This window comes from Perognathus longimembris, chromosome 26 (genome assembly GCF_023159225.1).
Source record: "Perognathus longimembris pacificus isolate PPM17 chromosome 26, ASM2315922v1, whole genome shotgun sequence".
NCBI classification, from domain to species: Eukaryota; Metazoa; Chordata; class Mammalia; order Rodentia; family Heteromyidae; genus Perognathus; species Perognathus longimembris.
The window spans coordinates 2,008,342-2,035,067 of NC_063186.1; the positions used below are offsets into that span (position 1 = coordinate 2,008,342).

At 52.8% G+C, this 26,726-nt stretch overlaps 1 protein-coding gene across 1 annotated transcript in view; it reads left to right on the forward strand.

Moving 5' to 3' along the window:
• The first annotated feature begins 12,244 nt into the window (after nucleotides 1–12,244).
• Nucleotides 12,245–26,726, forward strand: part of Slc9a9 (solute carrier family 9 member A9) — a 167,017-nt gene continuing 152,535 nt past the window's right edge. The window contains 3 exon segments of the mRNA XM_048334749.1: nucleotides 12,245–12,535; nucleotides 18,790–18,804; nucleotides 18,807–18,991. Coding sequence (XP_048190706.1) covers nucleotides 12,355–12,535; nucleotides 18,790–18,804; nucleotides 18,807–18,991 — 381 coding nt within the window. The 5' untranslated portion in view covers nucleotides 12,245–12,354.

Here is a 26,726-nt window from a genome sequence, read left to right on the forward strand (position 1 = left end):
GAGTCCAAGGCCCAGGACTGGAAAAAAAAAAAAAAAAAAGAATCTGAATAGGATTTGAAAAGCCAAACTAAGCAAACATTTCTCTCAAGCACCATGTTTTGGGTGCCATTTGCTAACATACTAAGAGGAGTTGGAGTGCCATGCTCTCTCGCACTCAGAGTCGAGTCAGCTTTGACTGAGAGCAAGCCTCTGCAGAAGGCCCAGGTGTTCAGAGCTCTCTGGGGCTCCCACTAGCAATAGATACTAAGCCATACCCCACATCACAAGTCCTTTTATCCATCGTTCGTTTTACTTTCCAGCAGTCCAAAGGTTGGAACACAGGGCTTTGAGTTTGCTCGGCTGGTGCTTTACCTTGTGAGCCATGCCCCCGGCCCAAAGGCAAAGCTTTTACCAGGTAATTCTCACTAAGGAACAAAGATAAATAAATAAAATACATTAAGTAAAAACAACCACCATGTCCAGTGTCCTAGATGCATGACAAATGAAAATATAATAATAAGAGAAACTTGAACAAACGTTAAACTAGGGGTTATCTTTTTTAAAAGAAGATTTTTCTGAAGTGTAATGTAGAGCAAATTAGAAAATGCATCAGCGATAAGCGTGCTACTCGATAAGATGTGACATTGAGACCAGACTTGCTTCGTGCTTTCTCAGACTGTGATAAGCTATGTACTTTTGCAGCGTTTCTGGTGGCTGTTTTCTGGTTAGTGGCTTTCGAGACTGGGTCTGGGTGTGTCGCCCAGCATGGCTTTGAACTCTTTACTTTCTGAATACTAGAATCAAAGGCAGGTACCTCTACTCTCGGATGGTATAAGAATAGAGTTTCGGCTTATTTTGCCGCCGCCTCTCTGTGCCCTGTCAGACAGGTGGATGAAATGAACATTTCACAGTGCTGCCGTTGGGAATCCTTTTGTATCCTGGGCACAGAGAGCCCCCTGCTGGAACAGAGGTTTGTGGATTGATGAGACCATCCCAACCCATGCCTAGGAAGCCGGGCGCAAAAGGAGCAACAACAGCCCGGGCGGGGGCTTAAGACAAACCTGCTGAATGCACCGTCCTCTCAGACACAGGACAAAGCGCCTTGGTACACCCGGGAAGGGTTTGGAGTTGCCCTGGATCTTAACCGGTCTGCGGATTTTCTCTTAGTCTCCAAACTTGAGTAACCGAAGGATCTATCTCTTCCCTACATCTTTTTTGGTTTTTGCCCCCGTTCTTTTGTGGGCTTATATACGTTGTGTGGACAGAGTGGGAGGATCTCATTGCTCATCCTCACACGCGATTACCTTGCACGCCAACCATTTCCACCCTGTGTCTCACACTTCCCCAAACCCTCCCCGCTACCATAGCTAGATACCTTGGGATCTCTCTCTCTCTCTGTGTCTCTCTCTGTCTCTGTTTCTGTCTGTCTCTGTCGCTCTGTCTCTCTGTCTGTCTCTGTCTGTCTCTCTGTCTGTTTCTTTGTCTCTTTCTGTCTGTCTCTCTCTGTCTCTGTCTCTCTGTCTCTGTCTGTCTGTCTCTCTGTCTCTGTCTGTCTGTCTGTCTCTGTCTCTGTCTCTCTGTCTCTGTCTGTCTGTCTGTCTCTCTGTCTGTCTCTCTGTCTCTGTCTGTCTGTCTCTGTCTCTGTCTCTCTGTCTGTCTCTGTCTCTGTCTCTGTCTCTCTGTCTCTGTCTCTCTCTGTCTGTCTCTCTGTCTCTCTGTCTGTCTGTCTCTGTCTCTGTCTGTCTGTCTCTGTCTCTGTCTCTCTGTCTCTCTGTCTCTCTGTCTCTGTCTCTGTCTGTCTCTGTCTCTCTGTCTCTGTCTGTCTGTCTGTCTCTGTCTCTCTGTCTCTGTCTCTGTCTGTCTCTCTCTGTCTCTCTGTCTCTCTGTGTCTGTCTCTCTCTGTCTCTGTCTGTCTCTCTGTCTCTGTCTCTCTGTCTCTGTGTCTCTGTCTCTGTCTCTCTCTCTCTCTCCCTCTCTCCTTGCAGGGCTGAGTCCTCTACTTACCCACTATGGTTCGAGAGCCCCCTGCCCTGTGGGGGTGCCATGGCCACTTTTCTTTGGTCCTTTTGTCTGGCTCTGTGTTCTCCAGGCCGCGTGAGACGCGTTCCAAAGTTCACAGTCCGCAGCCCGATGGACCTGCCGCGCCCCTCCGTCACGCGCTTCGATTCCTCTCCGGCTGAGGACAGTCTGGGGACCGACTGGAGCTGGGATTCGTGTTTGCAGGGGTGACGCCAGGCTGGCCAGGCGAGGGGGGCCAGCCGAGATGGGCAGCCAAGAGGATCGGGAAACCGAGGGACGCGTGTCCGTGATGGCGACCGGCCAGGAGGAGGATGAACACGAGAGCCAGGTCCAGGCCGGGGGGGCAGTCGGCATCCGGGGTTCCTTAGGCAGAAAGTGGGGCCCACAGGGAAGGACTCGATGCAGGGGACCCGCCATGACGGGGATGTTAGAACCCGCACCCCCTCCCCGCTCCTCCATTCCCATCCCTCTGTGGGGCTTCTTCTGAGCACAGCACTACAACGCCAGCACTGTTCCTGACCGTCGCTTAGAGCGCGTAGGATCCGATCTCGCCACACCCTCTCCCCCATAGCTTCATGCGTCTCATTTGGGGCAGCTCGGAATCCCTCGCCGTATCTACCACAGTAGTTCTTAACGCACCTAGCAGGGAATGATGTGTTCCAGAATGCTCGGCGAGCGAAGTTGGAGCCTGCCATTCGCCCCCAAACCAAAAAGAATCAAGAAGAGCCAGCCTTGTACAGGCGAAGGGAAAAGGCCGCGTGGTCTTCCCGCCGCGCAGCGTGGTGACGGATTTTCATTTTTTATGGATCGTGGGTAGCACAGCGATCTCCGTGTCCCATCAACCTTGTGAAAGGAAGAATTTACCTGTCTGCGTACGCCCGGGCGTGCAGCAGCCTTTTTGTTTTGGAAAATGACAGTGATCGTGAGTACTATCTGCAAATCACTTCAGTGACGGCTCTATAATTAACAATCACTTCTGCCTTGTGCCCTCCAAGATCCCCATTTGATGGGAACCTGTGACTATTTGTCTGGTGTTTGCTCTTCTTTATCATCATTTGTAACCTGCCACTTAAAGGTGTTTGTAGAGGCAGGATACTTTTTTTTTTTTTTTTTTTTGATAGTGGGACATCTGGTCTCCACAGCTCTCAGCGGTGTGGCAATTGTTCATTTTAATAACCATTTGTAGAGTCCCTTTGGAGGAACAAGGAATATAAGGGTTTAAGGACTAATTAGAGTTCAGGGGATTGTAAACATTGCCTCGGTGGTTTCTCGGAGCCCTTGGCTTTTGTATTCGTTTTGTGAAAAATCTAAGTTGCAGTATCAAAGAGCCCAACAAGTCGGTGGAAGACGCCGGTAAATACCATGATCACACCATGGAGGAAGAGCTTCCCGGACTTCAAGGGTCTATGTGGGTGTTGCTGATGCTATGTTCAATGACTGAGCTTTTAACCAGAAACCAGACCTGTACACTGTGTAAGCAAATGAACATGGCTATAGTGCAACAAAACTATATTTATGGACACTGAAATTTGAACCTTATATAACTTTTAAATATATATATATGTGTGTATATATATATATATATATATATTATATTATATGGGTCCTAGAGCTTGAACTCAGGTCTTGGGCTCGGCCCCAGAGACTTCTTGCTCAAAGCTACCACTTTACCACTTGAGCCACAGCTCCGTTTCTACCTTCTTCTGCCTAACTGGAGATGAGTCTCACTGGCTTTCCTGCCCAGGCTGGCTTCAAAGTACGTTCCTCAGATCTCGGCCTCCTGAGTACCTAGGGTTATAGCCACCTGCCTTTAAAGTTTACATACCTTTCTGATGTCCTAAAACATTGCTCATTTGATATTGTTTAAGGATTTTTCAATGTGCAAAGATTCTTGGTGGGTAGCTCATAAGAAATGGTGGCAATGATTGCATCCAAGTTTCCAACGAGCAAGGCTATTTGCTTCTCTCTATTTTAGAGGACAAGAAGCATTTTCAGCAAAACTATTTATTCATTCTTTGTTGTCGGGTCTTTTTTCTTTTTCACTTACAGCCCTTTAAAGTATTATTTGTGTTATGTGTTAAATACCAGTGATTCCGCTAAGAGCTGTGGATAAAGAATCGTTCTTTTATGAAAGCAGTGATGTTATGTTCTGGTCATTAAGAACCAAATTTTTAATAGTCTCATGGACTAAAGAGAATTATTCTTTTTCTTAAGTGTTTATGATTTGCTTATTTAATCTCCTTTTCAGCTTTCTTTGCTTCTCTTGGCTCACTGCTGGATTTTCAGAGTGAAGCCAGACCCCCTTTTTTCTGTTGTTGTTGTTTGGTTTTGGTTTTGGTGGGGCTGAAATTTCATCCGGGGCGAGTTCATTCATATTCTGGGTCACTTACATTTCAAGTCTGCCATTTGATCTGATGATCACAGACTGGGAAGGAACACTAAGAGCTTTATTATGTGGGCTGATACCCTATCTCAAGAGCCGAGGCAAACACAAGGAGATGGGGAAACTGGGACTTCAGAAAACAGGTGCTCTCATTTCATTTCTCAGAAGTAGAATATGGTGGGTGAGTTTTATGAACACTGGTTTCCCCAAGGACAGCTGACAAAGAGCTCAAATTTTGCTAAAGAACCAAGAAGGGACAGGCACTGCCTGATGGTTAGGACTGTCATGATAGAAAGGAAGGGATTAATGGAGGGCACTGGCTCTAGGTTTAGATCCCAGTGCAATAGTATTTGGAAGTCATTCAGTCGCGAGGGCTGGCCAGCTCATGGTGGAGTTACCCCCCTTACAAGAAGACGGGGAGGAAAGCATCTCTCGTTCTGTAGCCACACATCGAAGACCGGCCATCTAAGGATAGCTGGGAACGGGGCCCGACTTGGCACCACAAAGTCAGCCCTTAGCAAACACCAAGTCCACGTGGACTTCCTGCCCACCAGAACTGTGAGAAGTAAACGTCTCTCGTCCAGACCTGGTGGTGGGGTGGGTGTGTGCAATCCCGGCTGCTCTGGAGGATGTAGCTGCAGAAGAACCAGTTAAACTCAAGGTCTGGACCAGTCTGGCTAAACTATGGGACTCCTCCATCTGCTAACAGAGCACGGCCCAGTCTAGCGAATATAGGGTACCCCGGTCTCGCGAGGAAGAATCTGTCGTTCAAAGCGCTGGGTATTTGTTGGGAACCCGAAGAAGAATCCAAACAAGGGGGGTTGTTACCCACTGTTGATGGCACTTCAGATCCTTGCTCTGCTTCTTACACGCCTTGACCCGGACTGAGCTGTACGACCAGACTGGCTGTCCCACTTGGATGCATCCCGTTACTTCCTTTCCCATCCGCCAACACACTCAAGAGCTGTCAGTATCTACGCTCTGGAGTTCACACTTGGCCTTTGGAAGGCTCTTGTGTTTGCAAGGACCCTCATGTAAGCGCTACACCAGTGAAGAGAGCCTTAAGTTCTAAAAGCTGCCATTTCCACAGCCATCAGCCTCTGGGGTCAGGAGAGAGAGAGAGAGAGGAACCCTGAGAGGCAGCTCACAGTGATAACGCCAGCATTTTGCCCAAGATTGACCCTCTCCTTTCTCCTGTGAATAGCTGTGCAAAAGCAACGTCGTGTTGCGGTGTGCAGAGAGATGTTGGTGGTTGCGTTTATCCGTGGGAGACTCAGGCACAGGAGAATGAGTTGTAGTCGCTGTAGTCGAGGTCTTTCATGTTATTCGCGTGTCCTGGCTTCCTCCAGCAAGGGGAAATAGCACTCTCCGCGTAGATAAGAGGGTTCAAACTCACAGCAGCTCCATTCGACTTGCAAACATTCGAATCCGCCGGTTCTTATATATAATTTGCCACCTCATCTCCCGAGACAGTTGGAACGGCAAGATTATAAAATGCAGACGCTCATGGGAAGATGTGGCCAGCCCATCTGGGGTTTTTCTGGTCAAGTTCGACCTTGCAGGCATCTCCCCAGAGGAGGAAGTGGGAGGGAGGGCGTTCAGTCAGTCACAAAGACTCCCGGAAAGGCTTGAGATAGTGGGAACATAAAATGTCTCCCCTCAAACTGCATCCGAATGGGGTCCCCAGGTCTCCCCAGATTTCCTCGTGATCTCGGAGCCCGGTGAACCCCCACCCTCTTCCAGCTTAGGAAGAGTCTAAAAGGAATATGCAAACAAATACAGGTCAGGAAGATACAGATGAGGAAAAGTAACCCCAAAAAGCCCCAAACATTTCTTCACTCTGGTGGTGTTATCATCAAAACTGTCCTCAAAACCATTTCCGAAACGCTTCGCCAGCAAGGACGCCGCATCTCGCTAGCACGCGTTTCTGCTCGGCATTGGGGTTTTCGTCAAAGGGAGGATCCGCTCTTCAAGACGTTTTGTCTTTTCTCTCTAAAAGCAAAGCTCTGAAAGTCGGAAGTCCACCCACCTTGGCATCCGTCGGTTGTATTGTGTGTATATGACCCCTCGATGATTGACGTTACGAAAGTGAAGTTAATAGAAAACGATGGAAATCTTCAGGGCTATTTCTTGTGCTCTGACGTCCATGGCTGTATTGAATATCTCGTCCACCTTCGGCTCTGTCTCTGTCTTCGCCTCTGAGCTCTGCACTGGAAAAGGAATTTAGGACAGTGGTTTCGGATGTCTGCCATATCTGATGAGACCTGGTTCATTACAAAGAAGCTTAGTAATAACAATATCAGTAACAATTATGAGAGGGCTTTATGCTTTCTAAAACACCCTTTGGATGCCAACGGTATGAGCGTACAGTTCAACACAAAGAACGCTCGCAATGAAAGAACTGCTTGTTACTCAGAACCATTTTCCACTCAGCACCTTGACAGAGACCAACAAGGCCTGATTACTGACTACATTCCAGATCATTCCATAAAACAGACACTGCCTCACTCAGTGGTGAGATTTGGCAAAATCTAGCAAAATTGCCAAGGGGTATAGTACCACTTCCAGGAAACACGCCCCATAAATAAACACACACACACACACACACACACACACACACACACAATGGGACAGATGGAGTAGGTTGCGTATTGCAGTGTTGTTTGTAATACTCCTTTAGTGGAAACAACGTGAACTGTTTATTAGTAGGTCACTGATTAGATAAATCTTGGCATATGCCTCCTGAATTGAAATATAAATCAACTTTCAAAAGACTGAGAGATGGACTGAGAGATAGAGAGATGATAGGTAACCAGGTAGACAGATAGATAGGTAGGTAGTTAGATTGATTGGTAGATGAATGATAGGTAGATAGATAGAGGCTTGTAGTTATAAATACAAATATTGAAATGGGGGCGGTTTATTATATGTATTTTATTTGCTCATAGAGGCAAAGGACACACAGGGAACTAGTCATTTATGGTATCCTCACAGAGAGCATCTAAAAGACTGAAAGCTAACAAGGGAAGCCTTTCCCTATACTTCTATCTACACACACACACACACACACACACACACACACACACACACACGAGAGAAAGAGAGACAGGCAGGCAGGCAGAGTAAAAGACACAGATAGACATTTGTTTGTGCTTTGAGTCTGGGGCGACACAAATGTATTATTTATTCTAAAACATCTTTGTGAGTCACAGTTGCTTTTGTTTGTAAGAAACACGCGTCCACCGTGAAGACAGGGCGACGAGTCCGACTCCCCAGAGAGAGCCGCATCAACCCAGGGCACACACGTGAGGACTTTTCCCAGGTGTCGGGCACGTTCCTCCTTTGAAACCGGGTGGCCTTGCGAACCCTCGGAAGTGATTGTTCGCCTCTCAAAGGCGATTGATAAAAGGCAATCTGTCTGTCCTGTGGCTTCCTTCTCCAGGGATTCCCACCCTTGAACTCAGCCCCGTGCTCTCGGGAAGTCAAGTCCCCAGCGAAAGATGGAGGGAACCGGTCCAGACTCCAGAGGAGGCCCCTGGACGGCAGGGCCCGGCGGAACATCCCAGCCGGTGCCCAGCTACGGGTTCGTCAGTAAAGTAAGCCGCAGATCCTTTTCGACCACCGAGTGTTGGGATGATCTATGGTGGCGTGGCGATGCGTTTGTAACCGAGGGGGTGCGTCTGGAAGTTTCCTAGGATGGAGGTCAGTCATAGGGTCCTCCTGTTGAAGAGGAACTCTTTGAGCAGCACGGTCTTTCGTTATCGCTCTCCTAGCCATCATGGCCTACCACAGGTGGAGCTAAGGAGTCAATGCAGCGAGTATGAGTGCTCGTGTTACTTCCAGCCATTTCGTAGCGCAGAACCGGGACACCGCGGCGGTGAGGATCACGGATTCGAGAGTCGCCCCTCGCTAGCTCTGCTCGGCGTTGGCTTTACCACAGGCACCTTTATGGGGTCACCCGACGTACTTCCCTCGCCCCGATCTCCTCTTCCCCGCCCCGGCTCTGACGACAGTGCCTTCTACAGAGGAGTCCTCGCAGGGTTTCATCACTTGGGCGTGAAGCACTAAGAAGAGCGGTTGGTGCACAGTCAGCTCACTGTTCTTCTTATATCCCAGACACCAGATCTGATTTCCCGTGGGGTGGATCCCAAACTAAACCTTTGTCGGTAAGAACTGAGCGGCCCAGGTACATTCAGACCGGGGAAGCGCGTTCCAGGGAAGAAGTGAGATGCTAGGGAGAAGTGCCTTTCCGTACATGGCGCCCTTTCCCATCCCTTTCGTGCATTTTTAATTTCACTCAGTTGCCAGGGGGGACGTACGGCGGGGTCACAGTTACAGAAGTGAGGTAGTGGGTGTATTTCTGGTCTCACGCGGTTATCCCCCACCTCATTTTTCTCCCACTTCCTTTCCCCACTCCCCCCCTCCAACTCCCCTCTCCCCAAGTTGTAAAGTTCGTTTCCAACACAGTGTCTCGCGCCGGTTCGCCCTTCCTCCTTTGTGTCACCATTTTTTTTTTGTCTCCCCCTTCCCTTCCCCAAGTCAGATACATAGATTTTACTAGACACAGGGCACCCAGATCAAAAACAGTGACAACAGGGGGTAAACCAAAGGAAAGAAAACCAAAGGGGGGGTGGGGAAGTAACTTCACAGTACATTAAAAAAAACAAAAAACTGAACCTCTTGTTTCCATATCTTTTTTTTTTGGCCAGTCCTGGGCCTTGAACTCAGGGCCTGAGCACCGTCCCTGGCTTCTTTTTGCTCAAGGCTAGCACTCTGCCGCTCGAACCACGGCGCCACTTCTGGCCATTTTCTATATATGTGGTGGTGGGGAATCGAACCCAGGGCTTCATGGATGCTAGACAGGCGCTCTACCACTAGGCCATAGTCCCAGCCCCTCGTTTCCCTATCTTGAAGTTATTCGGTTAGCATCCTTGTCTACGGTCACGAGTACATAGCCGCCGAGCCATGGCGAGCCTCTGCGAGGACCATCCTAGACCCCTCGCGCGCCGCGTTCCCGGTGCGGGAAGCCATGGGTCCGTATTTCTCTAGGTCCCGCTTGCTTCCCTTAATACGACTTTTTCCCGTGTCTTTGCATTTCCTTAGGAATGGCGCCGCGATGGAGGCGCAGACCCCCCCTTTCGATGGAGGCGTAGACCCCCCCCAGGCCCCCCCTTTCTTGTTACAGTGCTGCCTGGGAGCCACCGCCCACCTTGGTTTAGTGACTCATTTTCCCCACTTCCTCCCAGCGACGGCGCGGCTTCTTCTCACACGAGAGTAAGACGCGCAGAGGGAAGGGCGGTCAGAGACGTCGGGAAACGGGGCGTCACGTCCTCGTCCTCACGGGGGAGGGACGACCCGGCCGAAGGCGGCATCGGCTCCCCTGGGGGGCGGGGCGGGGTGGGGCAGATGAGGGGGGTCGGACGGCTTTCCCGGACGCCGGGGGTAGTGGGGGTGTCAGCGAGGTGAGACCCGACGCCGTCATTGCGCCGCCGTTCCCAGGAGGCCTTGCTTCTGCTTCGATTCTTCATGACCCCGTTGAGTCCTCCCGGGGGGCCTTGCCGTCATTTGCTGTTTCACCCTCAGACGGGTCCCCGAGCAGCTGGTCAAGACTCGCGTCACGATGGGAGAAGTGGAAGCAGGGTTTCTCGGAGAGACGTTTGCGTTGAGAGACGCCCTAGGCCTGTGACAGACTCAGAACTAAAAAAAGAAGAAAGAAAATCCGAAATCAGCCAGTCCACCTGACAGCCCCCCTCCAGTCCTGGGAGGAAGCAGGAAATGGTGGGAGAAGTCTTCATATTTTCCTGGCGTCATAGGCGATAAAGGGCCGTGGTTGGTAGTTCACATGCAAAAATAACCAAAAAGCAGGGGCAAAGTCAAGGCAGCCACCCCAGTGTCTCTGCAGGAAGTGGGGCGGGCTGATCCTATTAAAAAACTAAAGACAGGGCGAGCCGGGCATGGCGGGACGCACCTGCAGTCTCAGCTCACCCGCTCACGGGCGTGGGTTCTGCAGACCCCGAGGAAAGGGCCAGCCGACCGACCCGGAGGAGCGGGCATCTCTCCCGCGAAGCCGAAGGAGGGGTCTGTCCTTGCTCTGTCATGTCTGAGGATGGGAGGCCGGGCTCGGGAGTCAAGAGGGAAACTCCCAGGCGTGGTTCTCCCCGCCCGTGCCCGGAGGAGGGAGGCAAGCTCAGCTTCTCAGCCCTCCGCCCCGCCGTCTCCACCTGCTCCTTGCCCGCCCCGGGGCGTGGCTGGCAATCCACCCGCCGCCCTTGTCAGTGCTTTCAGTCCCTGGGGCCGGGAGGCAAGCCGAGGCAGGAGAAGGAGCTGGTCCCCCCACCCCCCCCCGCCGGGCCTGGGCTGTTCTGAGTCTGCTTGCTTGCCTCTCCCCAGCCTCTCCTCTCCTCTCTTGCAGAAAGTTTCTGCCACCACTCAGTGCCCGGCAGGTGTACACGGATCGGGTGGTTTGGGTTTGGTGTTTTTTGGTATGAAAGGTCCCGCTCCAAATTTCCACACAGGGACGTGGCACTGATGGTGGCCACGCAAGCAAGCTCCGCCTTCCTTTCTCCTTGAGGGTCTGGCTCCCTCGAAGGTCCCAGGAGTGGCAGAGAGAGTGGCGGAATGGGAATGCTGTCAAAACGGGAATCCTAGAGAAAGAGAACTCTGCCGTCCGGAGTACAACGACTACTATAGAGTACCCAGAAACTGGCCATGCGGCTATGGTTCTGTTAGAAATAGAGACGGAAGCAGAACCTACCTTCCGACCCATCACTGCTATGACTCTCACGATTCTGGAACTTTCCTGGCTCTGGGCAGAAACATTCCTCCAGGCAGCCCACTAGCCCGCAAAGAAGTCTCTGTCTAGATATTGCTGATGACAGTCGTCTGCCTTCCTCTTTCAAAGATATGTGTTGAAGTTTGCTTTCTTTTTTTTTTTTTTTAACTTCTGGCAGTGGGGTTTGAACTCAGGGCCTTGGGCCTACTAGCTAGGTGCTCCACTACTTTATACCACTCCCCAATCTCCACTGCGTATCTTATATTTTAATCGAGTCTTGCCTCTGGCCCAGGTCTGCTGGCATTACCGTCCTCCTGGTTCTCCCTGCCGCTCTGCTGGGGTGGATAGGTGTGTTCCAGCACGCTGAGTTTGCTCACTGACGTGAGGTTGTGCTAATCTGTTGCCCGGGCTAGTGCAAGGATGAGGATAGGCACAAACCACCACACCTCACTCTTGTTAAAGTCAACCAAGTCTCACCATGCAGTTGGGGAGACAGAGATTTTTTCTATTTGACTTTCACTTTTTCTTTTCCTTGTTGAGAGAAAAGACAGCTGATTCAGAGCTTAGACTCTGCTTTATGACGAGGAGGGATAGAAACACCTGAGTCCTGAAGCTGTGCCTCTCAACTTATAAAAAAAAAAAAAATTCCTGGGACACCACTCCAGCTCTGATTTGTCCTGAGATGACTCCGAGCTTCCGTTGGAGTGGGAATGAAAACGTCACAAATTAGCGTGTCCGGTCAGAGGGGCAGTGGCCTTGGCGAGCCTAGAAAACGGGGCTAATTTTGCAAAGGTGAGTCGCTTTTCCTATGAATTTGCCATCCGCCAGTTACCTGGCTGGGGAAAAGCGTTGTGTGAACCGATCAGCCTCAGCACCCCCAGATTATCGCTTGCAGGTTGGACCCCAGATTCGTTTTTTTAAAAAATATATATATATATTCACCAGAATAAATCATTTAAAGACAGAGTTCATGAGGAAAGCACAGTGTGGAGTGGGGAAAAAGAGACGAGGCTGCTTTAAGAGAGAAACAGGAAGTCGTAGCTAGAAGCCCGCAGAATCCCGAGCCAGACCCGATGCTGGTGGAGGGGCCGGCGAAGCCGCGGCTGCCGCGTTTGTTCTGAGTTCCCCCGCCGCCGGGCTGGCGTCTGCGGATCCAGACCAAGCGGCCCTGGCCGGGGATCTCACCTCGGGGGCGCGGAGCATGGACGGCCGCCAGCCCCGGTGGGCCGGCACGGGCAAGGCTGGGTCTCGTTCCCCGCACCAGGGAGCGGCGGAGCTGCTGGTGTTTAACTTTCTGCTCATCCTGACCATCCTGACCATCTGGCTGTTCAAAAACCACCGCTTCCGTTTCTTGCACGAAACCGGAGGGGCCATGGTGTACGGTGAGTGCGTCCCTCGGCTCCCTCGGCTCCCTCGGCTCCCTCGGGCGGACTGAGACTTGTTGCCCGGGTGTCATCCGAGACCCGTGGCTCCGGGAGCTGGGTGAGAGGCGCTGGGGTGGAAGCGTCCCTCGTCGTCGGGGGCCGGGTGCTGAGCGCGAGTGTGGACGGCTGTGGGGTGTTGCCCTGCGGAGGGGAGGCAAGGGGGGGCGCTTGTGTCGACACTAAGTGTGGGGGCCAGAGGAGCAGGGAGAAGTGCTCCCAAGAACTCCACACTGTCAGAAGCAAACACCTCGGAAAACTCGCCCAGACCACGCCCCGCCCCGGGAAGGGAAGCGCGGCCGGCGGGCTTTCTCCCAGGCAGGGCTGGGCCGTGGCTCCCCGGATTTCAGCTTCTGATACAGTTACCCGTCGTGATCTGCCTGGGTCTCCCCGTCTCCGCACCCCCCCTCCCCCCCAGCGATCCAGTGTTTAGCAGGGTTGGCCAGCGACTCCCCGTTTTGCAGAAAGTTGAACGCACGATGGCAGAGCGTTCTAGACCGGCCAGTCAGCTTTTCAAGAACAATGCGAGACATCTGTGATGTATCAGCTGCTGTTGCTGATGATGGGAAACAGCTGGCTTCCCGCTCCTGGCTCAGCCTGAGGATGGATAAGGATTCCAGGGGCAGCTCGCTGCCAGACGTGTCAAGGGCAATACCTTCTGGATGGCCTCCACCACCCCATTCTGGAAGCCCCACAACCCCTTTACTCTCGGCCTGAGCTCGGGTGACAGGCTGAAGGCACGTGCTCTATGCGAATGTGGCATGTCACACGAGAAGAGAAGACATCCTACGTCCTGACTACGTCCCTCCGGGGGGCGTAAGGCCGTGTCGTTTGTGTCTTTCTTCTCTATGCCAGTGCATCCATCCCTCCCTCCGTCGGGGTACAGAGTTAAATCCCTTTGAACGGGAAGTTTCAGAGCGCGCAGTGAAAACTCCCCTTTGAGGAGAGGAAATCTGTAATCAGCTAGAAGAGGAAAAGCTACACAGGGAGGAGGTGCTGTCAGGGATCACCTTGGCTAGACTCCAGCGTCTCCTCCCTCCCATCTCTCTCTCTCTAATGGACCAGAACTTCCCTAATAATAATAGATATAAATGTTCCCTGGAAAGTCAGAAACAATGAAAGCCTTGGCATCCTTATGAAAGGCATACATATATTATAGATATTGTTACATAAGTGTGACTATATAGATATTATTATATTATATAGATACTATTATATAGACATACTACATAGGTTAGAAACACAGCGCAGATTGAAGCTTGTCAGCCTTTATTTATTTATTTTTTTTTGGCCAGTCCTGGGCCTTGGACTCAGGGCCTGAGCACTGTCCCTGGCTTCTTCCCGCTCAAGGCTAGCACTCCGCCACTTGAGCCACAGCGCCGCTTCTGGCCGTTTTCTGTATATGTGGTGCTGGGGAATCGAACCCAGGGCCTCATGTATCCGAGGCAGGTTACTCTTGCCACTAGGCCATATCCCCAGCCCCATTGTCAGCCTTTATTAGACAGGCGGATGGCTTGACAAGCCTGCGTTCTTAAGGTTCAGATATACTTCACATTCCCGTAAAAACCAACGTTCGCCCTGGAACTTGGGAAATTTCAGATTGCCGTTCGTCCCTGAAAACACCGTACTTGAACACTGGGGTCAGAACTACGAAATAGGACGCCATCGCGCGCGGTCGTGGAGATAAGCGCTTCGCTTGAAGTCGCTGCTCTTAAGGGAGTTTACGCTGCAGTGTGTGGCGGTGGAACTAAGTGGAGTTTCAGGCGCTCTTAATTGATACGTCAATGGGAGAGTGACTGAAAGTGAAGGGGGGGGGAGAGGAACTCCAACCCACCCCAGGAGGAAGGAGTCGCCCCAGTATCTGCAGGTGGACTCGGGGCGTCTGGATCGGGAGTCGGACAGTGACTGGCTCTGTGGGGAGGCGAAGGTCACGTCGCCGGGTGTCTCGGGCCGGGGGCTGAGCCCGGGCGTCCACCCGCGTCTCTTGGCCGGGCGGGCGGGGGACGTTCAAGATAGACACATTCCTCCGGCGACCTTGTGGCGACCTTCCAGGGGTGAGGACAGCGAGGACAGCGAGGTCCGCTTGTACCCTCCTACGCTCTCAGAGCAGTTCTCCTTTCCAGCAGGATTTGCCACCCCCCCCCAAAAAAAATAACCCACAAGTGGGATTCCAGGGTAACACCGCGCAGGTGCCCCTTCCACCTAAGGGCAGAACTCGGGTGTCTTTCCGGGGCTACGCTGGGTGGTGATGACCCGTGAGAACCAGACAAAGCCGTGTCTGGACCTCCAGCGTTCAGAGCCTCCCTCTGGACACTCGGGGACAGGGGGTTGCCTGGGCCCCCCCCCACCCCCGCGCCTCCCACGGGCCGCGCTCTGGGTCCTGATACTCGGCAAGGGATCTGGCCCAGCGCCCCCCCCCCCCCGCTTCTCGCTCTTCTTCTCCGCTCTGGGGCGAGTTTGTTGGCCCCCATATTGGGAACCGTGCATGGTTTCCTTAAACACCAAATTTCTGTGGCCCCCCCCGCCCCCCCCCCACACACAGTTCACCACCGGCGATCTCCCCATTGACCAAGGCCCCCCTGCCCTTCCAAGGACTGAATAGTCGGAAAATGAGAAGCTCGAGGAAAACGGAGGGGAAAGGACGAGGCAGAATGTTCCGCTGATTTTTGAGGGTGACTGTAAGGAACCAGGATGGCAAATTGAGAACCTTAAAGCACCTTCGGCTCGGCTTGCCCCTGCGTTGGTTGGAAACAAACCCGAGGCTCTTCGACAGCGGCAATGCTTCTCGCGAGGAGCAGGTTTTCCTCACGACGGAGGAGGAGGGTCAGTGAGCGCTCTCGAGCATTAGTGGCGCGCGCGCCGCCATAGTGTCGCTTCACCAGGGCGAGAGGTGTGGATGGTCACCTCTCGTGACAGTCCGTGGCTCTCATTATTTTAAAAGTGAAGGATTAGAACCCATGCTGGAGTAAAATATAAGCCACGGGGAGGTTCATTTAGACTAGACTAAGAGCCCCAGTGAGTGTTCGCGGTGGAAATGCGGACTGGCAACAGCTGCTGCACTTGGGGCCTTGTGTCCCCTGTTTAGTGTTCATAAAAGAAAAACTGCTCCCCGATAGCACTAGGGAATTCATTATACATCACGAGGGGCTGCCGGTTTTATAGGACATTTATAATAGCATGCGTTTGAGGGGTGGGATTCAAGCTTAGGGACAGAGCAACGTACAACTCCTGCGTGTGTACTGAAATAAATGGTGCTGACCATTTAGTGAGCACAGAGGAAATTGCAAGCTATCAAGTTTAGATTATTTTTTTAGAAGTTGCATTACATTATGTCATATTTAAGAGTATACCTAGTGTAGTTTTGTGGAGCCGCTTCAGTTCAAACAAGTTGTGTGTGTGGTGTGTGTGTGTGTGTGTGTGTGTAAAGAAGAGAGATAATATCATTCTCATGTTACAGATAAAGGAACTAGCACTCCGCCACCTAACTTAACTTTCTAGTCACCAGCAGAGCCGTCCTTCGAGGCGAGAAGCACAGAACCCGCGTCCTCTCTCCCTGTGTCTCACAGTTGTGTGTGCTCGCGTTGCTGTTGTTTACTCGGTGTCTACCCGGTGCCGGGCCGTGGTGCTCTAGGAAGAGTGCAGGAGACGCAGAAGAACCATAAGGAGTCTGAAAAGGCACAGCCAGACGAGGGGCGGCCTAGAACCGCTGGCGAGAACACCAGCTTGAAAGTCAGGGATCTCAGATTTGGGGGTGGCCACGGGGGGTGGGGGGGCGTGGACAGCGTTCAGGGTCTGTCTCACCTTGAAGCTTCCGAATGTGAGGCCATCCACAGCCAATGAACATCCTGAACGCGGGACGTGGCGCTGTGGCTCGAGCGGGTAGAGCCCTCGCCTTGAGCCCAAGAGCTCAGGGACAGCGCCCAGGCCCCGGAGGGTATTTTACAGGGCAGCCCCAGAATCTCCCTGATAGGATAAGTTCACGACTGTAACGAGAACCCTATTGGCAGGAACTTCTGTCTCACAAGGTGTGCCTGGCGTAGCACGATTCTTGCACCAGCCCTGTCCGGATCTTTCTAGAAGGATCTGTACCCAGATGTGCTGGGTAATCCTTCCAGATGCCTCCAGTGCACTCAAGCTTTGCAACTACTTCAACAAGGAAATATTAAAATGGATTTTCCAGTTTCATCTCTGTTTTCCACCACGTTTTTTTTTTTCTTTCTTTTGCACCCATTACCTCCTAGGGTGGAAAGGGAATTGGGGGCCATCTCCTCTTTCTTGAGAGCCCTCAATTCACTGTCTACAACCCTCCTTATGAGAAAATAGATTGCTTTGTGTGGACATTATGACGTGAGAAACTCTTGCCTAGTTAGAGAACTTGGCGCTCTCTTTTTCTCCTGACAACTTTTCCAGGTGATTGCAAAGAAAGGAGTTAGCTATGAAAAAGCTGGTGGCTGAAACAATTTCTAGGGGGGGGGGAACCCCAACCTTATCTATGGTCCTCTATCAGAACTCTAATACTCTGTTAGGGTCCACAGCGGACATTAATTAGGGTGGGCACCTATGATATCATTTGGAAGGCTGAGGCAGAAGGACGGTAAGTTCCGGGTCAGCCTGACTACGCAGTCAGGCTAGGTCTCAAAAACAAATACAAGGCATCTATTTTAGATATGGGGCCTTGGCTGTCGTGTGGCAAGCGCAGATCTTCTCCCATGTGTAGGTTTTCTGTTTATCTTGCCAGCTGTGTCCGTCGCCATGCAGAAGAAGCACTGCAGCTCGATGCAGTCCCGTGTCCGACCTTTCTGTGATTTGTCGTGTTTCTGGGTCCTTTAGCGAGGAAGTTTCCACCTACCTGTGCCCGGGAGCCCGGTGCGGCTCCTATTCCTTCCTGCAATGTTTTCAGGGTATCTGCTTTTACCTCGAGTTCTTTGATCCACTCGGCATTGATTCTGCTTCAGGATGATATATATACGGATCTAGCTTCAGCGTTCAATTCTGCCGGCACCATTTGTGGAAGAGGCTGTCTTTCTTCCATCCTGTTTTTCTGGCTCCCTTGTTGAGGATTAGGTGGCCATAGGTCTTCAGGTTCAGATTACGCCATTCATAAGGGAAAAAAAAAAAAAAAGACATTAAGCGAAGCAAGCCAGGCCCAAAGAAAGATAGGTTGCATGGTTTCCCTCGTTTGTAATAACTAGAATATGTGTATGCTGTTCTTAGCAGGAGATCACAATAGTCCAATTGCTAAGTGCATAGGACCGCATGTAATGAAACTTAACCAAAATGAACTCCAAGAATGGGAAAGTAGAAGGTCCTTATTGTGTCCTGTAGGCAGTTATTTCTTTTTTTTTTCCCCTGTTTCAGTTTTCTGTGCTCTTTGTCTTGTCTGTAAGCTTATCTGATCCACGGAAGGGAAAGGGACTCACAGGAACGGCAGGACAAAGGGTGAACTAACGTAACAACAGTACCAGGGTATCTTAGGCTAAACACGCATGCGTGTGTGTGTGCGTGTGCCCATGATAAGTGTTGTGCATCGTACGTTACACATACAGGCATGTACCCGTGGTATGTGTATGGCCTGTGGGGTGTACTGTGGCGTCAGGATTGGTGGTAAACGAGATCTGGAGAGAATCTGATGATTGGGACTTTTCTAGCTTTTCTCATGTGACCCTCCCATAAAATGGCCGACCTTTGGAAGAGGCCGATGGGCCCAGACTTGCGCTCTTGCTGGCCGGTGGGCTCTTCTCTCCCAGCAAAGCCAGCCCACACAAGGCACGTGTTGTGTGTCTCCCCCAACAACGCCCACCCTCTCCTTCACTCCTTTGAATTCAGGAAGATTGGTGGGAGGAGCAGAGAAAGAACAAAAGCCCTAAATAACCACAAGGCACTGTCTATTTCTACTTTTGATTTCGTCTCTGACTAATCGTGGGGCGGTGGGGGGGGGGGGGCGGTGGGAACGAAATAGCTAAAAGGGAAAGTGTTAGGTAGGAAGCACATTTAGGCATCAGAGATTCAAGGAAGGAGAGCAGAGGGAAAGAAGGAGAGAGGAAGGGAAGGAGGAAGAAGGAAGGAGGGAAGACAGGAAGGAAGGGAGGGAGGGAGAGGGGAGGGAGGGAGGGAGGAAGGAGAGACATCTTTAATCTTCCAAATAATAAAAGCATCCAAATAGCGAATATTTTAGATTTCCTCCTTCGCTGACCACGATGCATTCCTTCTCTTAGGGCTCATCATGGGGCTGATTTGCGATACGCCACGGCACCGACGGATATGGACAGTGGCACTGTGTATGACTGTGGGAAATTGGCCTTCAGCCCTTCCACGCTGTTGGTTAACATCACTGACCAAGTTTATGAGTACAAATACAAGAGAGAAATCAGCCAGCACAACGTCAGCCCTCACCAAGGCAATGCTCTCCTGGAGAAGGTAAGGGTCCGGCTCCGTAGCTTGTGTTTTTCTCTGTCCTTGATTGCAGGATACATGAGCCTTCCTATTCATGTAGCACCTTCACACACGCACTTACACACGCTACATATTAAGGCCAGTTAGTTAAGTAAATACTACAGTAGAATCCACTTCTTTGAATTCGGATAGTATAAGCTTAGTTGCACGTTTTCTGAGCAGTTAGAAAAAGGTTGGAAGGTATAACTGTATATAGGTTTTGTTGAAAAAAAAATTTTGTTTTAAATTCAGCAATGCCACTACTCCGTTTGGTACTCGATTTGGGCTTCCGCACTTGCATTGTAAGTGGCATAGATAGAAGTTAGCTGGAGGAGCTGGTTTACAGGGAAAAGTCACACAAGTATGGTTTTAAACTGACGATCGAATGGCTCTATCTCACTGTTGATGTGTTCACCGTTGGTTCAGCACACTAGGTGTTAACATTATTGAGCTGGAAGAGGCAGCAGGGCTTTCGTGTGGGCAGGTCTTCCAGACCTAGGAAATTTTCAAAAGACTTGTCAGCACGGTTAAATTTATATTTCCTGTCACTCATCAATCAGTTGACTGTCACGCAAAAAGCTAAAGGAAATGGCCCAGCGAAAATTTTTTGCCAAGTCTTCACTTCCTGTGTGAAAAGTGGCACTGTGACTGATAAGGGAAGTCGCTTTGGGGGTAACTTACACCAAGTGAGCAATCTGCCCTGGCTATTGTTTCAACCAAGAGGATTTTCCAGAGCATAACAGGTATTAGACTGTGCATGTTAGACGTGTTCCAAAGAAACTCTTACTCAACTAGCTAGTCCTATGGCTTGGGGATTTTGTTCTGAGCCATTAACTAGATCAACTACATTAAGGATCTCAATTTTTGCTTCTCTTAGACTGCCTGACGCGTCCTGATTTTGACTTGGCGTATTGAAGATCAGGGTTTCAATTCCCCGAGTTCATTTGGAAACACCTTTTGCACTAGTCTTTCCCTTTGCTTGATTTTTTTTTTTTTAAAGACAGAGGTCAGGGGCCAAGCTCTTCCCTTAACAGGAAAAAACTTGACGAGAGCCACCAGACCACGAGCTAAATACCCGCGGCTCTCCCTAGGACGCTCTCGGGAAGAACACAGAAAGGTTTCTGGGTGTGTTGAGAAGAAGCAAGCGTCGGGTTGGCAGATGAGCATCTGGTTTTTGAAGAAGTGACTGTGGGGGGAAGTGGGGGGCGGGCGGGGAGCCTCAAGATGTGATGGATCTGTCCCTCTGCTCTGCGGAGAGGCAGGTCCAGTCTGCGATCCTCTATCCCGACGAGTCCTAGCTCTGGCCGCATGCGGTGGTCCTGAAGAATCCACCTTCAACCGCCTTCACCCCCAGCTTGGGCTAAGCGATGGACTGTGACGGGAGGCATCCCGAAGTGTGTTTATCTGGCTGTTCTCTTTCGCCTTCTCGTCGCTTTCTTTGCCGAAACTTGGCCTCTGCTGTGAGCTCAGAAATGTTCCCAGACCCCATATCTCCCGCTCGCTTTTAATTGGGCCTTCGCCATCTTATCTATCAATATCCCAAGGATATGGAGAGGGTCTTAGGAAGAAATATCAGTTATAGAGAAAGGTGAAGAAGAAGAGCGCTTAGTTTTTGTTTTTTTGTTTGGGTTTTGTTTTGTTTATTTTTCCAGTCCTGGGCCTTGAACTCAGGGCCTGAGCACTGTCCCTGGCTTTTTGCTCAAGGCTAGCACTCTGCCACTTGAGCCACAGCGCCCCCTCTGGCCGTTTTCTGTATATGTGGTGCTGGGGAATTGAACCCAGGGCCTCATGTATACGAGGCGAGCGCTCTTGCCACTAGGCCGTATCCCCAGCCCCGAGAGCTCAGTTGTCAATGGGCACTAAAAACCCAGAAGAGATGAGTGTACTTTGCGTGTGTGTGCCTTGCACGCGCGTGGCCGGCACGAGGGGCCGCGGTCCCCTAGCCCCGCCTGTCTTCCCCCCATTGTATGTTGTGTGGGTTCTGATGGCCCGGTGGATGGGTCCCTGTCTCCTCGCTGACCTACAGGTTCCGGGAAGGCGGAACCCAGTCACCTTGCACCCCAGCGCGCCCCGTGCGTGGCTCGTGAACCGGGGATGGACCCAGGTGTCCGCGCCCTCTGCCGGTCGGCGCTGCTTCTCGTGGCCACTCGCCCCTTGTCTGAATCGCTGGCCATCTTGTATCCGCACAGCCACCACAGATCTGCGCGAGGGAAAGGGTGTGGGCTCTGTGGTGGTTACTTAGTGTTCAGAAAGCTGGACGGCTGAAGCCCTCACCTCTAAGCAGAGACAGGGAGAGAGAGAGAGAGAGAGAGAGAGAGAGAGAGAGAGAGAGAGAGAGAGAGAGAGAGAGCCTGCAGCAGAGAGAAGGGAAGCTGACTACTGAGTCAGACGCAGGAAGGAGAAAGATTGTCCATTAGACCTGACGTGTGAATAGATCCGCCGGCAAATGCGCCGCTCGCTCCATCTCCCCTTTCCCCGGTTCCTTCTAAACTATCAGGCGGTGGCAGAGTGCATTTCCTGGCTTTCCCCTCGGGTCAGTAAGGGGCTCGGGAGTGGCTGACCCGGCCCAAGACAGCCCCCCCCCTCCCCAATCATACAGGGTGGGGTCCTCTGCCCTGCCCAGGTGGTCTAACTGGATCTCACCGGATCTAGCTGGCTCAAGCGCACGTCTGGCTGAGTCTCTGAGGACGTGTGCAGGTGTGGAAGGCCCGGGCTCCTCGATGGACCAAGAGGGCGAAAGGAGGAAGGCAAGGGCGGGCGGGCTTCTCCTCTCTCGACGCCCCGGCTGCCCGGGGGGGATCCGATCTCCCCGCCAGGGTGGACTGGAATTCCGCCCCCCTCGCTGGAGCGGGCCCGGCCACGCGCGGTGGGGAGAAGGCTCCCCCCGCCTGCGCTGGAGGCCCCCCCCCCCCCGGAGCCAGGCCAGGCGCGCTGGGTCTGCTATCACCCACGCGGTCAGCGCTCAGCCCGCCGCCCCTCCCCGAACCCCAGCTGCTTTGCGGGGGGACCCGCGGGTCCCCCTAGAACGGGGAAGTAGGCCGGGGGGAAGCGTGGTGTTCTTTTTCAAAGCACTATTTATTTTTTTTCCCCTTTTGAAGGAGAGTGCCCCATTAAAAAAAAAAGAACAGAAATGCATCCCCTGACTGGAACCGTGGTTTCTGCTGACGCCGGCACCCCGTTCTTCCTTCCGCCGTCCCCTCGAGCGCACCTGCCCTGGCTGTGCTCCTGGCTGACTCAGCTACCTACCCGGCTTCTCCCCCAAGCCAGATGCTCCCTGCTGAGGTCTCGTATCTGCTGAGGCCTGATTAAAAAAAAGCAGGGGGGCTGGGGGGGGCAGGAGAGAGAGAGAGAGAGAGAGAGAGAGAGAGTCTCCTGTGTGTTCTGAGGTGATGGATCGCAGTGTCTTTTGCCTATGGTTGAGATCGATTCTAGATCGGGGAGGGGAAGGAAAAAGCCGTCACTCGGTAGGTCCCCATTGCTAGAGGCACAGGTGAGCCGAACCCGCGTACAGGTGGCAGATAGAACACGGTGGCGAGTAGGCCGGTCCCTGTTGCCGTATCGCCCGGTTCCGAGGCCACGAACCAGGCGCGTGACGTCGATGATGGGAATTAGCCCCCCTAAACCTCAGTGCCTCCATCACAGAATCGAATGCTTCTCCGGGCTCCTTGGAAGGGCTGTTGTCGACTGCAAGTGGGAAAATACATCTCCCTTTAGAGCGGCCGCCCCTGCCCCTGCGGTGGAAATGGCACACATGAGATCGTACCCCACTTGGATGCCGTCCTTCCTTCTCTCTCTCCCCCTCCCTAGCTCCCTCTCCCTCGCTGCTCTCTAGTCAGCATATCCTCCCTTCCAGTCTGTGTGCTGGTTTCCTCTCCCGCTTCCTTCCTTCCCTCCCACAACCTTTACCCTTCTTCCTCTCCCTCCTCCTCCTCTCCCTCCTCCTCCTCTCCCCCCTCCCCCTCCCCCTCCCCCTCCCCCTCCCCCCTCCCCCTCCCCCTCCCCCTCCCCCCTCCCCCTCCCCCTCCCCCTCCCCCTCCCCCTCCCCTCCCCCTCCTCCTCCTCCTCTTCTTTCAGGTTTTAAGCGGATACCGCGTGGGCCCAGCGCGCTGCTCGTGTTCCGCACTCCTCCGCGGCGTTCTCCGCGCTCTCTCTTTTCCAGCCTGGCTTTGTAACCCGGCAGCGGGGCCCAGATGTCATAAGGAGGTTGGGTGGGAGGCCAGGCGGGAGGGGCCCTGCTGGAGGGGTTCGGGGTGCGTTCTGGGAGGCCGCGCCCGGGCCCGTGAAGGAAGGAGAAAGCACCCGAGCACGGGGGCGTCTTCATCGTTTAAATTCCTTGCCACCAGCTACGCCTGAAGCTTCAGGAAGCTTCCAGACTCGAACCCCGGCCCACCGGCGGTGGCGGTCGCCAAGAGAACCGCAGCTCTCACGTCCAGAGCGCGCTGAGCGCGGTCCCGCCGGCCCGGCGTGGATTGGGGGACGCGGCCGACCCCGGGCCCCCCGTGTCTGTCACGCCGCTCATTTCTTCCCCTGTCTACGGGAGAAAATAGGGCTAATTCCGTCTGCAGTCACCGCTCGGGAGCTTTGTCGGCACTGGTGAAAGCTGCTGCTGCTGCTGCTGCTTTAAAGACCGCCCCGTGCCACGTGAGTCACGGCCGCTCCTCGCCCTGGAGGGTCTCCTCGCTCTCCTTTCTGTCGTAGTTCAGGAGGACATTGGCATTTCTTCCCGGATGAGCGCCATCGAGCCGCTGCGCGTGCCCTGCTCGAGCCCACGCGGAGCTCTCGGCCTCCCATCACCTTCCGATGAACGTGGGAACTGAACCCGGCACCTTCTTGCCCAATGTGGAAATCGCAGGCGGTGACCTGATTATCCGCCTCCGTCCACATGTCTGGGCCGTATCGAATCCCACCCCCCTCCCCCCCCCCAAAAAAAAAACAGGTACAAAGTTAAAATCCGGGTCAGTACTTAAAATTCACCGCGCCACGGTGAGCATAACTGATGTTTTCCTGCCCTCGTATTATTTTTTAAGATTTTTAAATCCTGGGGCTGGAAACGTGGCCTAGTGGCGAGAGTGCTCGCCTCGAATACATGAGGCCCTGGGTTCGATTCCCCAGCACCACATATACAGGAAACGGCCAGAAGTGGCGCTGTGGCTCAGGTGGCAGAGTGCTAGCCTTGAGCAAAAAGAAGCCAGGGACAGTGCTCAGGCCCCGAGTCCAAGGACCAGGACTGGCAATAAAATTAAAAAAAAAAAAAGATTTAAATCCTCACGTTTACATGTTGCCCCCCAAACAAACACAAAGCCCCCTCTGAGAGGGCCACTCCAGGTAGACGAGTAGAACTTCAGGAAGCTGAGTGGTGTGGACATCCAGTTAGTCACGGTCTGTCAGTACGCCGCCAGATGCCACGGCCACTGGTGTGGAAAGTGAGAATCCAGTCCCTCAGTTGCCCCCGACCTGCACTCCGGGACCTGGAGGGGCCACGCAGAGAGTAGCTACCGCGTCGTGCAGGCCCGTCACCGCCAAGAAGGTGGGAGGGCGCCCCCTGTGGGCGGCTCGCGCCCGTCATCCCCACCCGGAGGATCCGAGTTCAAAGTCAGCCCAGACGGAAAAGTCTCCAGAACAAGCAGCCAAGAGCAGGGCTGGAGGCAGGACTCGAGTGGGAAGAGTAGCATGCCCAGCGATGGCAAGGACCTGAGCTCCAACCCCGGCACTGACGAGACAAAGCAGGGTTGTGTGGGGTAGTGCTGCTCTGCACGATGTGATCTTTTTCCTTCTTCTTCCTAATTGACTTTATTTTTTTTATTTGTTTATTAATTGAACATAAATTTTTTGACAAGGTGTTGTGCAAAAAGGGTACAGTTACATAGTAGGGCAGTGTGTACATTTCTTGTGATATCTTACGTCCTGTTTTTCTATCCCCTGTCTAGGTCAGGTAGACATATATACAATATACAATGTAACAAGAACGTATACAGTATTCACAGACTTGGTCTCTACTGTCTCTCCGTCTCCCTTTCTTAACAGTCATATATCAGGGAGATCATGCCCCTTTGTTTTCTGTGTTCTAGGCTTGTCCTAATTGACTTTATTGTTGTCTTAGGGGTGATACACCGCGGGGTAACCTTTACGTACACTTCCTTTCGCGTAGCGCCCTCGATTCCTTCGTGGTCTCCCATTTCTTCCCGCCCATCTCCACCCGGGAAAGTTTGGTCCTAAGGCACCAAGAAAAGTTATTTTCCTGGAGCACTTTTAGCTTTCTGCTTCCGTTCGCGCATGGCTTAGATTTCTAACTCTCTTCCCTTTCAGTATAATGTAAAACTCAACTGTTTGGTGGCTCACGCCTGGCATCCTAGCGACTCAGGAAGCTGAGCTCTGAGGATGGCAGTTCAAAGCCAGCCCGGGCAGGAAAGTCCATGGACTCTCATCTCCAATGAGCCACCAGAAAACCAGAAGCGGCGCTGTGGGATCAAATGACAGAGTGCTAGCTCTGGTTGAGCAGCTCTTGAGCCTCTAGCGAGTCTGAAAGGAACACAGATCTGTCTGGCGTAGACAAATAAACCCTCGCCCCGCCGCGTGCCGTTCTCAGCCCGCCCGTTTCATCCGGCTGCTCCCGAAAACATCGACTCGGCAGCCCCTTCGTTCGCAGGACACACCTCTGCGCTTCAACGCGCTTTCTAAGAAGCCTCCCGTGAGCTGAAATGATTTCTATCCTTGTCCCTCACTGTGTGGGTTTAATCACCCAGGTGATTCTCTCACAGCACGAATCACACGGTCTCCTCGCCCAGCTCCCACCCACCCACCCCGTTTCCTGCCCGCTGGGAAATCCCTTCCCGGCCGCCCGGGATCGCTTTCCCCACCCCTGCGGCACGTTGCCGTCTGTGCAGAACCTCGGTGGCCGTGCCCGGGACCGTTCACAGCGCCCGCCGTCGGGGCTCGCAGGACTGCCGTTCTAACCCAGCTTCCCTCTTCCCTGGCAGATGACGTTTGACCCAGAAATCTTCTTCAAACGTGCTGCTGCCGCCGATCATATTCCACGCGGGCTACAGTCTGAAGAAGGTACGTCTGGGGACATCGCTTTCGCGGCTACGTTGACTCGGGCACCGTGGGTCTGAGGACGTCGGTGGCCGCAGATCGAGGCCCCCTGGCTCCGTGGGATCTGGGGGTGCTGCTGCTGCCATCTCCGGGGCTCCCCGCCCTCCCTCTGGCCTGTCCGTCCTAGCAGCTTCCCGATCACAGACTGTTCTGTGAACTCCAGGCTCCCCCTTGCTGTCGGCAGTGGTTAGTGTGAACCCACAACAACCCCCCCCCCCACAAACGAAAACCACACCTCATTGCGTGCATGGCTCGTCCCAGTGAATAGTTCAGGTTTTCTTAGAATCTGTGTGTGTCCCCCTTTGGAAGATAGACAAAAGCCCAAGGGTGGCTTTAAATCCTTTAGGAAAAAAAATATATATATACAGTCCTAATTCACGAAACGCCTTGGAGATCGTATTTCCCGTGGGTCACCCCAAAGCCTGTGCAGTCCTGGCTTAGCCGATCAGGTCCGTTGTTCCTGGCCTCTCTACCCCGTGACCGTCCATGCTGTTCCTTCTCCCATGCCGTTCCTCGCCTTCCCAATCCCAACAGGGAGCTTTCTCTTCAGCTCCAAGAACACGCTAAGGGGAGATGTCAGGACCCAAATCTGCCCGCACAGTCCAGAGATGGGGGGTTTTCAGAAGCG